Source organism: Ochotona princeps, chromosome 9, assembly GCF_030435755.1.
Source record: "Ochotona princeps isolate mOchPri1 chromosome 9, mOchPri1.hap1, whole genome shotgun sequence".
Taxonomy (NCBI): domain Eukaryota; kingdom Metazoa; phylum Chordata; class Mammalia; order Lagomorpha; family Ochotonidae; genus Ochotona; species Ochotona princeps.
In genome coordinates this window covers 47970359-47985362 of record NC_080840.1, presented here as the reverse complement: position 1 = coordinate 47985362, position 15004 = coordinate 47970359, and the positions used below count along the sequence as shown (strand labels likewise).

Here is a 15004-nt window from a genome sequence, read left to right as displayed (position 1 = left end):
CTTCTCAATTTATAAAGGCCAAAAACATCTGGTACTACAAAAGTTTTAGAGGAAGACCTTCTTATGACTCATTTAAAAGGTTCCTCCTACCATTTGGTCCTCTGGTTATTTAAAAGACTACAATGGCAGCATAGGGTGGAGGGTTCAGGTAGTTTTACCACCACAGTGGGCATGTTTAACTTCTTTTTGGGGTGTGGCTTCACTGAGTCTCAGCCCCTACAGTGGATTTAGACAACTCTGCCTTGTGCCATGCTGGTCAGTGTGGGTATGGCAGAGGAGGTAACACAAACTCCCCCACTTTGCTCTCTCTTCAACTGGATAGACATATGGCCTTGTGCTTCCTTAGGGGGCTCAAAAAGTGGATAACAATAGATTTCAAGTTACATTTAACTTCAAAGGCTAAAAATTTTAACGGGGTTCACAAATCAGCAGCTCTTGAGACCATGTGTGAGCACGCGCGCATGCAGGTTGCGTGCCTAAGTGGTTCTGTTTTCATGCCACACGGGTCTTTCCGCACACTGGTTTCTGGCATCAAGCAGGGTCTGCAGGACACCAGAGCGCCTTTGTGTTCCTTGCTGACACTGCTGCATTGTGTTTTTCTACCCATTAACCAAGGATAAATGACCTAGATATTGTGCCTATTAAAGCCTCATTTTTCTTTTGCCCTTTTGTTCTTCAGTGTACCACATTATCACAGCCAGCACACATTTTCAAGTATTCTCAGTCTCAGATGCCCTTTTGAGGGCGTGATGGGGGATTCTGTGTACGTTTTTGTTGAGCTATCTGGAGTGGAATTATGTGAAGGTAATTCAAGGTTTTCCTTCCTGTCTGGTGTTGAAGACATTCGGTCTGGCATGTTCCTAATGGCTTCTCCAAGGCAAGAGGATATATCAAGAAACCACACCAAAGCCAGAACGCTGTATTTGCATCTTTTGAGAATACAAAAAAATAGAGTGAATACCAGTTCCCCTATATACTACATTCTATAATGACATCTCTGCATATCATGGGTCACTTTTATTAAAAGCATCATTACTACAGTTGGCAGCAATTTACAATTTATCTTACATGATAGCAGTTTTCAAAGAAAAAATAAAAGGACATCACAACAAAGAAAAACAATACATTTACAAAGTCATGTCTGTAAACTTCAAGGCTAGTTCAGAGCTGAGGTAATGCTGTTTTAGCTTTGTGGCTAAAGTAACGAAGTCCTTTAATTTAAAAAAGGTACCTGATTCTCTCTTTTCTCATTCTTTATTCTTCTATTTCTTTTGTTTTATACCAGTGCATTACAAGACCACGAGACAATGGAACTGTAGTTCTGTCTGGCAAGAACCCTCCCAGTAGGCTAATTTTTCCAAAGGGACCCTTCACATTCAACAGCTGCCTTATTATTGCTGCGCCTCAGAACAGAGGCGTTCACACTAACGTGGAGATTGTCAGAGTGTATGGATGTGTGTGTATATGCGCAAGTGTGGGAACCCCCGTACAGTCAAAAAGGGAACCGAATGAGCAAGTATGATATGTATGGTAAATTTCATCTTGACCTTCACAGCAAAAAAATTAAAAGTTAAAATTAAAAAATTAAATATATAACTTCATACTTCCTTTGAGCAGCACTTCCTTCCATTAGTGCCACTCGGGTACAAATTGCTCTTTATTATAACACCAATGGTACCAAAAGGAAAGAAAGCAGAGCATTATGTTAAGTTTCCTTAAAAAGACATGATCACCTCTCAAATTTCATTTTTCCTAGGGATAATAAATAATGCACTGCACAATACTTAATGACCAAGATACCTTCTGACACACCTGTATAACATGACTTGGACTTTTTTTTTTTCCTTTTTTGCTACACTATGTTACAGAACAGCTTATAAAACTAGGTATGAACATTAACTGTGAGTGTAAACAGTAGGACTACCACTTGTCAAAAGTTTTAAACACTTTAACTGGAACTGGTACTGGTTATTCATCGTTTTCATTGTTTTCTATTTCATCTCCCCCATCCAGTGAGTCCAGCTCTTCGCCCTGTGCAGCCTCGTCTTCTAAGGTGGAAGACTCCACAGTTTTGTCCAGGCTCCCTTCGGCATCGCTGCCTTCAAGGTTCTCTCCATCTTTGAAGGGACCCCCCTCGGCCTTATCAGCAGCCTTTTCTTCCCCGGAGCCCACGGCACTCTGGAGTCCTGCCAATGCTGGAAACCCAGGCAGCGTCAATCCCCCCAGTCCTGGAGGTAGAAACATGGATGGGTAGAAGAGGCCTGGGGCCATGGTGGACAAGAGGAAAGGGTTGAAGGCTAGCGGGTTGGAGGGCAATCCGGCCGGGGCAGTAGCAGCACCAACAGATCCATTCGCAGAGTCAGTAGCCGAAACAGCATCTGTGCTTTTCTCGGAGTCTTTGTTCTCGTCTTCATTCTCATTTCCTTTCTCTTCTACTTTTGAAGTGCCGTCTTCCGGTTCTCCTTGACTAGAAGCAGTAGTGGTGTTTCCAGTAGCAGCTGAGAGAGGGTTATTCAACAGCCCGCCCAGTCCAAACACGTTGGGCAGGCCTGCCATGCCTGGCAGCATCAGGGGCAGCATGGCAGCAGGGTTCTTAGCGTCGCCTCCGGCGGTGGCAGCTGTCGCCAGTCCTGGAGGGAAGCCCATGAGACCTGCCAGCTGGAGGGACTGGAGGTTCTGGAGATTCTGAAGGCTCGTCAGGTCCATTCCAGCAAACAGGCTGTTCACCAGCAGAGGGTTGATCCCTGAAGTGGAGGCGACAGCAGCAGCGGCAGCAGCTGCTCTGGCGATTTCACTTTTGGGCCTTCTTCCTCTCCTGCTGGCTCCTTCTCCTCTCACCACGGGCCCAGTGAGAAGACGGTCAAACATTGACTCAGGAACAAAACCCTGAAAGGCAGAGACGGACATGACTGAAAAGCTTGCTGAAGGAGCTTACTTTCTGGGTGGCTTTTGTGATAAACTGAAATACCTCAGCAGTTATTTCCATCCTAAAAGCTCAACGATAAAACTCACAGAAGCTGTTTCTAATCATTACATTAACTTGGTGAATTATATTGAATTGTAGAATAATTGTTAAAAAGTTGCTCCACTATGAGGTAAATGTCGAGTTAGCTGCATCCATGAATAACTCAAAAAAATGCCTTAGAAAGCAGCTGATTACTGATGACTGGTACAAACCGTACAATCATTCAGTCGTGTACTCTGAATTTTATTACTCAATCATCTTTTTATCTGTCAATCAAAAAAAAAGATCTTTTGAAGTATGAAGTGGGTGTTTGGCCTATCAGTTAACATGCTGCTAGGGACACCCACTTCACCTATCTGAGTGCTGAAGTTCAAGTCCTGGCTCCGCCTCCAGTCCTGCTTCCCGACAGGCAGCCTGGAGGCAGGAGGAATGGTTCAAGGATTTGGGGCTCCATCCCTTGCCTGAGAGACCTGGGCTGGCTCCCTGGCTCTGCGAGGGCCTTTGGGGAAGGCATCAGTGGATAGGAGCACTTTTTGTCTTTCTCCCTCCATCTCTCTCTGCCTTCCAAATAAATGAAATAAAAACTGTACCTTAAAAGGGCAGGAAAAAAAAATGGAGAAATATAGAAAACCGAATTAAAATTATATTTTCGTATCCTACCTACCCCACGTAAACAAAAACTTGTATTTACACCACAGTCTGTAACCTGATGTCTGAGCAGCTCTGTTCGTCATCTGAGAACAACGCAGCTGTCCCTCCGAGGGTGAGGGAAGGCTCTGGGCGGGCAGCAGGCGCCCATGCCCTGCACACTGCTCAGTCACGAGAAGGAGCACGCCCTGACCCACATAACCAGCTGTGGGAATCTCAGCGGGGTGAGGAGGAGCGCCATCTGAGAGACTTACAGACTTATGCTTCTGTTTATGATCTTCTCAGAGAGAGAAAAGTTGAGAGATGAGCAACAGGGTGAAGGCATGCAGGGACGTGTGGGAGAGGAGAACCCTTGAGAACTGCAGGGGTGATGGAACCCCACTGTGGTTATGACAGCAGTTCATGAACACGCACTTGTGTTAAGACTGACAGAATTGTACACCAAAGGACTAATGAAACCATTTTATTGTGTGATTAAGACAAACTTACCAAAAACCAATATGTCATTCATTTAAAAAGGGAATTAACAAGGAAAAACATTTTAGGCAGAATCATTATATTTTTATCCATCTTAAAATCAGAAATCATAACACTTGAACACCTAAATTCCCATTCCACAGACACGCTGTAAGAAGACTTACCTGGGGTGCTCCCCCTAGATCTACCTGTAAGACTGGTAATGCATGTTTCAAACAGGAGCTGACAAATTAATTCCCTTCAAATTAATGATGCACTGATATAAGGAATGATGATGTATTAGCGATGTATACAATGATGTATGAAAGTGATCCATTACGTGAATTCTTTTAAGCTAAGAATAAGTTACAACTGAATAATTAATGGCAACAGAAGAGAAACTCAGGAAAACTGGCTACCTTTTTTAATGGAAAGGCAGTCTATACTTACAGACTGTTTAACTATATCAGTCCAGTCTGGAGCAACTGCAAATTCGGGATTTTCTTCCAGCCACCTGGGGAGGTCCTTCATTGGAGGTGCCATGGCTCCACCCATCTGGAAAAGACATTTTGTCAAAGGATTCAAACAATAGACAATCTCCCCCACCCAACTCTAACACATCCTGGAAGATGGAAGATAAAAAGGCTTCTTCCTGGGGTAGGACGTAGCTTGGAGCCCTAGTCCCTGGCCTGTAGTTACCTTCTTCCCGTTTCGCTTATTGACCACAGGTACCCTTTCTTCTCCTGTCAAGGTGTTGATATCCAACTTATTAGGATTTCGACATCTATGTCGCTTCTGTTTCGGTTTCTGAAATGAGGAAAACAGCACATCTGCATTCTTCTGCAAAAGAAAATGTATTTAGGAAGATTGCATTTAGTACTTATTTTTCCTGCAGAAATGCCAAAATGAACTCCTAATGGACGGAGGTTTCAAAAACCATTCTTACTATTAGAAGCCACGTTGTGTTAAAAAACCACCAACCAAACAAAAAAATCTCCTTCATTCCTCACTAACCATTAAGGAACTACATGAACACATAAACTGAGAATTTGCTTTTCATTTTTTCTGTAAATGAATTCATGTAAACCTTTCCTTTAAATGTTGAATCAAATCATGGTAAACTTTCTGTAGTTTTTGACTACTTTCTTGTCAGTGATCTGAATGAACATGCAGACGGATGTATCTACTTGAAGACACAAGTTGTGTGAGAGGAGAACCATTTAAGGGATACAAAGTTTTAGGAGGAAGGGTGTTGGAGGAGACCTTATTCTGAATAGGAGGAGTACTAGATGAACCCAACAACATAAAATGCAGATTTTACATTCAAGTTAAAAAAAATAAATCATTTAAAGTATACAAAGTCAAATATGTACTGCCAGCTAGCAAACAGCTTATGGGACACATCACCTGGAGACATTAATGCTCTCATGTTCAACGTAAAGCATAAGTACTAGCAGCTTAAGAGGCAGCATTACCGTACTAGCAGCTTAAGAGGCAGCATTACCTGGCCTTATCTCTGAATCTCTGCAAGTTAATTTCTTAGTACTCTGGATTGGTCAGCCTTGCCTAGAGACCCATGAAAACGTATTTACTGCCCCAATGGTTAGTGACGTGGAGATCATGTGATGCAAATAATGACTGGAGGAATGATGTTCATTAGCAGGTGGGAGAATGAAAGAGAATGGATGACAGGTATCTTCAAATAACTGAGAGGCTCCCCTTCAGTAAGACAGACAGAGGTTAGTTTCTCTGGTATGGAAGATACAACCATACAAAAACTGGGAAGCTCTGAAGACCAGGGCATATTCAAGCAAAAGGCAAAGGGACAGGCTCTCAAAGGAGTTCTGGGTCTGTGAGAACGCAAAGGACTGGTCCAGTGAGGTGCCTATGAACTCTTCAACTCCGCAATACTTACTGGTACATAACTTGGCATATCAACAGTGTAAGTAGGATGCAGCTTCAACCATTCAACTAAATCCTTATTTTTAGGAGCATCTTCCCCCACCAGTCTACTCCCATCTTCAAGATTTATAACAGGGATCCGGGTGTCTGGGTCCAGCTGTCCGGGAGAAGGAATGTTTCTTATTGGTGGGGTCTCTATATCTTCCTCAAAAGCTTTGGTCACCTCAGCATCCTCCTGCAAAAAGTTGACAATGGTGTCAATCTTCACATGAAGAGAGAAAATCTGACAGTTCTACCCCAAGAAGATGCTAATGCATAATGGATCTTTCATCAAAAGAGAAAAGCGTTACTAGAAACAATTCCAATTTTAAAACAGCTGTTAGCTCACAAGACGACACTTCCATATCAGACTTAACACAGATTAGTCATTAGGTGGGAAAATCAGTCCACCAGTCCACCAGAGTTCTATGAAATCCTGTGGAGCACTGCAGGAAGACAGCTTGGGAAGCATAGCCTGTGCCTGGTAGGCAGAGACAGATGCCTAATCTCTCTTGGGAAACCTTGAATAATGTCACTTAAAGATAAATGCATGTTTAAAGGAATATTCCAAAAACCAGTGTACAAGTAACTGAATGGCACTCTGTGCACAGCACAGTTTTGGTGGTTGTGCCATGTTTGTGCCAACCATCTGGGGCAATGTTGGAAAGAACAACTCCAGCTGAAGCCTACACACTGCCATTATCCAGCCACTGGTCCATGTTTTTGGCATATTTTCAAATGATCCTCCTGGATCCTAGTTCTACCTTCTCTTCAGCACAGCTTCCCAATGGCTATGCTGCAGTTGAGTTTTCTAAAATGCACTCTTCAGTGGCTCTTCACAGTTCAAAATTTTATATCCTATCATTCTTCTATTTAAAACCCAATAATTGAGTCCTTGCTCCCTTCAGGATAAAATCCAAGCGTATCAGCATGGCTATCATGGCCCTTCACAATATGGCTGCTACCTCCAGGCTCATTTCTGCAGAGGTTTGCCTCCTGACCCAGTTCTGTAGCCAGTAAACAGTCTGCTCCCCCAACACCAGAGGTTCCCATTTGCTTAGGCCTTCTGCACTGATTCTCCACCTACTCTCTGAAATGATCAGTTGCTATACAGATTTCAAAATTGAACCAAAGCATGACTATCTGTAGGGGAACATCTTCATCAGTTTCTCCCATGTCATCTTTCCTCAATGCTAAGCCTTCCCGGGGCTCACTGACTTCATGGGTGCTCTGGTCCCTCACACACATGCAACAATGATTCATAGTAAAAGGTGAGCATCCCTCATCTCATAGACTTAGGACCAGAAGTCTTTTGGATTTCTTTTTTGTTTTGTTAATTATTTACATGTAGAAGATGAGAAATCTTAAAAATGAAATCTACATATAAACATGAGATTCATCTACATTTTGTACATACCTTAAACACACAGCTTAGAGACAATCTCAATGCATCTGACTATGTTGACCCATCATTTTTTATGTTGGGGTTAGGACTCTATAATCTGTATTTATCTATTACTACAACCTAAAAGCTGGCTTCTTTCACTGAAGCACCTATTAGTCCTTTTTCTTCGAATTCCAGTGTCTGGCACAGGGAAGATCAGCTTCACTTTAGAATTTACCCTGCTCAACAGGCAACACTGCTGACCTTCAACTCTCTCCATTACCTAGTTATTTTTCATGTCAACCACTGCTGCCCTTGTGATTTACATACATGCACAACAAAACAAGCAATCCCCAAATTCCAGAATTGACCAGAGTGATGGGGAACGTTAAATATTCACTCTATTCTCTAATAGGCTTGAGCTGGGCTGTTAAATCTGACCTCAGAAAAAGATAAATATCAATAAATGTCATCACTTAAAATATGTGAAATGCATAACGTCAGCCTCAAATTTAATATAGGATACTCCTTATATTAGAACAGCACTTGGGTTACATAATTAATTCCTAACACCTGGTCCACAGACCAGCATGTGTTCTGATTCAACTATTGAACATAACAGCAAACAAACCAAGTCGCAGCCACAGAAACTCCTCAATTTGATAATGCTCGTGGAGAAGGGACTTGTCAGTCAACAACATTACCTGATTCATTGAGGACAGTCTCTGGCAGGAAGGCTAATCTTAGTGATACAACCCTGCCTGAGGGCCAAATCCCTAGAAATGGTAGTTTAGCTCATGGCACCCTCAACTGTCACAGCTGATTCATTATAAATGTGTATTTTTTTTTCCCCAAAACAGTCCTATGTTGAACAAATATGATATTATGACTGATACACTTATAATCAGTACTGAAAATTTACTCTTAACCACCTGGATGGATGCACCTGTTTAATCAAGTGCCATAACAAGGAAGCAAATTTCAGTGAATTCAGCAGTTATTCAGCCTTGGCTTTTTTGAGGGGAGGGGACAGGAGTGGGATAGAGGACCCTTTTTCTGCCTTTTTAAGTGACTTCAGTTTTCTCTAGTCTCGGGAAATAGGAAATGAAAAATTTATAGTATGGGCAAAATAAGAAAATACATGTTGGAACAACTGTCTTCTCTCAATATCATATTTCTCTATGCGTTCTGCTGTGCACAGCAAAGCCCAGTGCAGCTCTCTGGGGCACATCTCCTCACAGGCATAGAAGCTCCACAGTCCTGCTCTCGACTGGGTTTCAGAGCAACAGAAAATCAAACTCAGAATTCTAATGCCAGTTAGGCCTGTAAGATGACAGCTCATATTAAGTGGGTTCTTGGGCGTCAAGTCTCTGCCATCAGTGAGTTAGGTGCCACGTTTTTTAGCTGGTAGGATTGAAGCATATGGGGCAAGAGAATGATGCTGGCTCTAGAGCATTCTTTTCCTTTCAACTGATAAAAAGTCATAATTGCTATCCCATACATTATATTCAAATCTAAACTAGGAAAGATGATTGAGTTGTAGAGGTGGAGAGAGTTGTAATAATTTGTTTTTTTACATGAACAGTACATGCTAGGTCTGAAGCTAAACATTTATGGGACTGTAATAAACACCAGATCCAAAACACATCAATATTTTTAAGAGCAGAAGCTTTTCCACCTCTAAAATTCAGACATAACGATTCTGGGCTCACAAGAACATGCTTTTTTGTTTGTTTTGTACTATTCTACCAAGAGCAATCAATGCACCAGGACTTCGGAGAGAATAAATCCTAAAGCTACACTTGGTTCAGACTGAGCGATCTCTGTCAATGATCAACACAATTGTCTAGATCAGAACCATGACTGTGTTGCTCACTAATTCCACCACACTGCTGAGAGGAGCAGCACTCAGCGTCGCCAGCGTCGCCAGCACGGGGCCCTGGCTGGCAACACGGGCACACACAATGCAAGCTGAGCTCCGCAACTTACTGCACTCAATGACGTCCGTTTGTGGCTCATGAAAAGCAGATCAAGGCCCTCCACGTTTTTCCTCCTTCCCCGCCTCCTCTTCATGGGAGGCTCTCCATCCACTAGCGAGCCATTAAGCAGATGCCTTGTGGGTGTGCGCGAAAGGCCTGCTTGGAGCAGTTCCATTTGAGTCTTAAAGGCATCAGATACTGGTGTTGTGACATTAGGCAAGATAAATTTTGAAGTAAGAGATGAAAAATTTGAGGTAGAACTTGTTGCCTCTCTTGAGGCCTTTGATAAATCTACAACTTTCTCTTGTCCATTTTCGGAGACCACCTGAGACTCTCGCAGCTGAGCAACCATCTCCATGAGATTTCGCCTCTTGGCGGCTCTTTCAGCCTCAATTTCAATCTTCCTCCTCCTCCTCCTCCGTTGGCGGGGAACAGAGAGGTTGAGGGCATCTTCCTGTTGAAAAATTCCAACAGGAGACAGTTGCAGTGAACCAAAACTCCGTCTGTTACACAAGCTAGCATTTAGTGCAGAAAAACAAGAAGCCCAAAGAAGGAGAACACTCGGGACTGCTGAACAGAGTCTAGGTGGGGCCAGCAGACACAGGCTCCCAAGCAAAGTTTGAGCGGAAGAGAATTCCCCTCCCAGCCGTAAGAGCAAATGACTGTGATGTACCTTTGACAACTGAGGAGAAGTGGTGATATCCTCACTCCCACTGATGCTGGCTTGGCCGACCATGGAGAGCTCGGCAAAGCTCCTCTTCTGCAAGGGACTGTCCATGGAGGCGGGTGTGTAACTGGGGATGAGGCCCTGGAAATCAAACATCTGGCGCCTATTTACTGGCCATTTGCCTTTCAACACGGCTTCACAGATGTTATCTAATCGGTTTATCATTACTCTATCCTGGAGGGAGAAGAAAAGTCACATGAAATTGTAACGAAGACCTGGTTAAAATTACTAGACAAACATATCTATCAATATACTAAGGAACATAAAAAATATTTAGAAATCAGTGGTGAGCAAAAAAATCAAAACAGAGCAAAAATCCAAACAACCAAGTAAATAAACAAAATTAACTAAAATGTTTTTTTTTTTTAATTTTCCTGGTGGAAGGTCCTTGGGTGGCCCCAACACAGAAAATGTAACTCTTTTTCCATTATGAACACTGGGTCACACAGACTATTAACAGCCCACATCTCTGAAAACAGCCCATTTTAAAAGTAATTCATACTCAGGCTCCACAGAGAACTTCTGGTAGACCTCCACAGATGACAATGCAACCTGCACTTAACGTCTTGATGCTTTGACCCATTGCAGCCACAGGCTGGCTCGTACTGTGTCCCAGGAAGTGGGACATCATTAGCGTCACTATTAATAAAGTTCAGCATTATGAAATGGGCACCAACCTAGGAACACCTAATGAATGTCAATTTGCATTTCCCACCTATTATCACTTCGGATTTCATTGAAGCGTGTACATTAAAATTTTCTAATTACAGCTCTTGGGCCGAGTTTCCATAGATTAAAAGCGCCTGCTACTATAAACCTGACTGAACTGGAAAACTCCCTCCCAACTCCATGAGATGAGTGTGCCAGGGGCACGGAGAGGATATATGTAACAACAAAAATGCCTTTGAGAGTGCATTCCTGAGTCATACAACTTCACCGTATTTCTTGGACAACCCTAATGCTGGATGATCTGCCTGGTGATGAGCTGACCCAAACCTCTCTTCGTGCTGTTTGTTTTAAACCAGACAACTCTGTTATGATGATTACGATGATTATTTCCCCACCCTGAAAAACAGACCCAAATTAAACAGGGATTTATTGCAAAATTATGCTATTTAGCCAGAAAAGCAATTTCCATTTTGCTTTTGGTTACAGATAACTACATTTGGGATTATGTCATAATACACTGAAGTAAATGGGTCAACAGCCCACCCTCTCCCAAAGTGAAGATGGTAGACTTCCAAACGTATGAAATTGTCCTAAATCTGCAATCTCTGTTTCATATAAAAAATTATGGTCCATACATCTTATTTTGCCAACAGATGAATCCACTGAGACAACACTGTACCGAGAGCATTTGAAAAAAACCGTAAGGAGCCAAACATCCGAGTACAGAAACAGATCTGTTCCATATGACATGCCCCATGTCTCCTGTGACCTTTCCTCTCCTAACCTGAAACTTTCCTACACACGCTCCTCTTCGGACCTTCCAGGTGACCTTTTAAAACACACTGTGTTAAAGGCGTTAAAATTCTAGGAAACATAAAGCTAGAAAGATTTCCCCTATGCCATTCCATTTTGGTCAGCAAAGCAAAAACAAAGAGAACCTGCCAACCTTAGGCCAAAATGAGAAGGCGAAAGTTCTTTCATGAAGGAGCTGAGCTACTGTCGGATCTCCATCCTCCATGTAGAATCCATCTCGGGTTTCATCCCTAGCAGTGCTCATGGAAGCATTGCTTTCCTCATCAAAATTCTTCCCTCTAGAGACAGCTCCTGCTGAGAAACAAGTTAATGTGTATTACTCACAACCAGAATACTGTTGAAACAGGATACAATTACAATTTTGAATGTCAATCTGCTTCATTTTATTGAGTACCTACTATTGCTAGATGGTATCAGGTATTAAAACATCTTAGTTGTACCAAATGCCTTTGAATGCAGGTGCTAAGCCTGTTTAACAGGTGAAGGAATGGAGGTTTAGGTTACCTCACTAGCCATTTGGCACCATCTAAGTACATCTTGAGAGGCTGAAAGCAAACCATGTCTGACCCAAGAGGCAATGTATTTACGCACTAGAAAAAAAGGCCGAGGTTTTGGTTAAGCTGAAGGTCCTAGCGACAGCAGGACAGCACAAAGTGATGTCCTGGTTTTACTCTGTGCCAGTTATAGCCATCTTGATGTTTAAATCAGATGCTACCAATGTGTGTATGATTCTTACTTAGAGTTTATGCTGTTCAAAATATCATGTTTACATGCTAAAATGTGTCAGGGTAAAATACATATCTAAATATAACCAAAAATGACTGCTTCACAGAAGAACATGGGCATCAATTGCTCTTCTGCAAAAAACACTTGTTACGGTCTGTGGAAGGAACGCACCCTACGGTAAGCTGCTGTGCAATCAGGAGACAGCCCCAAGAGGCAGGGATTACCTTCAGGCTGGGAGGACTCTTCTGACTTATCGTCATCTTCCAGCTTTTCTTCTTCGTCCTCTTCAGAACCTTTCTCTGAGACAGACTTGGACCCAGGGTCTACACTGCCCTCCGCCCCTTTGAGCTCACTTTTCACAGAGCTGGCCTCGGCCTCACACTCCTGCTTGCTGTCCTTGCCTCCACCGTCAGTCTCCTCTTCCTCATCCTTCCCGTCAACCTTCTCCTTGGCAACAGCACTGTCAGACTCCTCTGCTTTGCCTTCAGCTTGGTCCATGACCTTTTCGTCCTGAATATGAGCCGATGAGATGACAGGAGGAGCTTGGCCAAACCCAACTGCCAGTGGGTTCAAGGAAGATATATTACCTGCCCCTCTGTTCTGAGCAAAGTTTTTATGTGCATCCAAGAATGATAACTCGGGGTCATTGAGGATGTGATAATCTGTCCGACTGACCCCATGCTTTGCAGCACCCACCAGCAGATCACGGTCATGCCTCCCACACTCCCACCACTCGGGCAAGTCCAAGCTCGGCTGGCAGAGCTTCAGCCTCTCCCCGAGCTGCGGGTGGTGCAGGACCTGCTCGCGGATCTTCCGCAGCAGCTCGATGCGGTACAGAGTTCTGGAGGCTCGCTCCTCTGTGATCGGCTCGATCATGGAGGAGAGGTCAGGCGGCTCTGGAACACAGAAGCACTTGCGTTTACTTGGGAAGCACTGGAGGGTTCTGTACACTTTCCCATTTTTCACCTTTCTGGCCTTTTGGCAGAGAACTCTGTGACTAAATGTACCTACCATCATCTGGCTTCGTGGGCATTCGACACACTCGCCTACACATGGCCACAAAACAACTGAAGTATTTCTCCAAACTCTCATCAGACTTCTTGTCAAGTCTGGCAAAGGCTCGAAATTGGTTCCAGTCAAACTGCTGTTTCACAGGGTCAAAAATGACCCCAAAAGTGGACACCACACGATAAAAATCAGCCTCTTCTCTCCTCGTCCACCTGTTAGAAGCAAGACACAAGACTTGAGGAAAAGGCTTAGATTCACCATTCATTCCCCTCCACCCCGAGGCCCTCCATGCGGAACAACAGGCTGCGTGGATGCAGTGGGCCTTTCTCTGAGAATCACCATCTCTGAAGTGATTTTTGTGTCTTGAGGGACCATAAGAGTGGAGAAGAGGGGCCATACCAGGAGTTGAGGGAAACCCTGGAGGCACTCACTTTTGCCGTTTTTCAGATATAATAGCTTCCCTTTCCGCCTCCAGAGCTCTCACTTCCTCCCGAGGCCGCCGCCTGCGCCGGTCAGTCTTCATTAGGGCCTCTTGCCTCATTTGTTGCCTTTTATAGCTGCGCTGATAGGCAGTAATGAGCCGGCGCAGACGTGTAGTCAGGGTTGAAGTGTTAGGCCAGTACAGCTGGCCTAACTCAGCATTACTCTCACTGTGCTTGCCTGGGGAAGTGGAAAAAACACTTTTGAAATGTGTCGCCTGCAATCTTGCAATACTCAGGATTTTCCAACAAAACAAGATGAGTCATTAACATTCAAATGACAGTGTGGGAAAGGGCATCTCAGCGCCCTCCTTTTAAAAACCATATAAATAAAGAATAATATTAGTATGGAATTTATTATAAACTGTTTTGGTAACTCCTTGTGGAGACTGTTTATCACTCTAATGTAAACACACTTTATAGCAAGGACTACGTGATAACGGTGCTCTCCCCACAATGGACTCCCAACAATAACCCAGAACATGAAAAACAACAACGTCATTGTTGCCTACCGACCTTATAGCAGGTCAAAGGTCGGTATCCTAAACCAACTGACAGTGTTTGAAATTGATGCTTGAAAATTTTCACTGATGAGCATAAAATGCAAACAGATTAATTGTAATAAAGAGATAAGCGTTATTCTCTTGAAGAAACTCAATGTAAAGGAAACTCAAACATAAACAAAAATTCCTCGCCATGGTGGTGGGTCAGCACATAAGAGCCGATGCCACCGAGGGACACCCTGCACGTGGCTGAGCTCCTGCACAGGCCCTGCTGCAGGCTTACCTGCGGCATGGATGTCCATGGATTCCTCTTTATCCTCTGGTGGAGAATTTGCAAATTCCTTGAAAGCGAAGCAAAAACAGAACTATTTCAGTGTGGAGTCTCATTTTGCCTCATCATTGAAAGAAAAGGCCATTATCTATAAAGATTAACAATTCTTATACAGGCACATAATATTTTAATGGTGCTGTAAAAGTCAATACACTCCAGCTCTTACATCTATTTCATCTTTGAATGGCGTTCTCGTTGGCTTATATTCTGGGTCTTCATCTTCTCTATCAAATTCTCCCCTAAGTAAAGCGCAAAAGAATTTGTTTAAATCACTCTGATAAATAAGAGCAGTAGAACAAGCTAATTACCTGACTAATGTTACTTTTTAAACTCTAGGTTTGACATAAAAAGCGGTTCTATCAGTATTTAAATTAT

At 43.2% G+C, this 15004-nt stretch overlaps 1 protein-coding gene across 4 annotated transcripts in view; it reads right to left on the bottom strand.

Moving 5' to 3' along the window:
- Nucleotides 1-996: 996 nt before the first annotated feature.
- The window catches only part of CHD7 (chromodomain helicase DNA binding protein 7), a 197209-nt gene continuing 183201 nt past the window's right edge, over nt 997-15004 (bottom strand). For 2 of the 4 annotated variants that reach the window (XM_058668655.1, XM_058668656.1), the window contains exons 27-38: nt 14796-14868; nt 14582-14639; nt 13748-13976; nt 13320-13528; nt 12533-13204; nt 11716-11876; nt 10047-10274; nt 9384-9827; nt 5985-6206; nt 4769-4909; nt 4520-4624; nt 997-2886 (exon numbers count right to left, since the gene is read on the bottom strand). In XM_058668655.1, the coding sequence (XP_058524638.1) occupies nt 1969-2886; nt 4520-4624; nt 4769-4909; nt 5985-6206; nt 9384-9827; nt 10047-10274; nt 11716-11876; nt 12533-13204; nt 13320-13528; nt 13748-13976; nt 14582-14639; nt 14796-14868 (3460 nt within the window). In that variant the 3' untranslated portion in view covers nt 997-1968. The remainder of the gene's footprint in view (nt 2887-4519; nt 4625-4768; nt 4910-5984; nt 6207-9383; nt 9828-10046; nt 10275-11715; nt 11877-12532; nt 13205-13319; nt 13529-13747; nt 13977-14581; nt 14640-14795; nt 14869-15004) is intronic. The other 2 variants (XM_058668658.1, XM_058668657.1) reach the window with 2 other exon arrangements.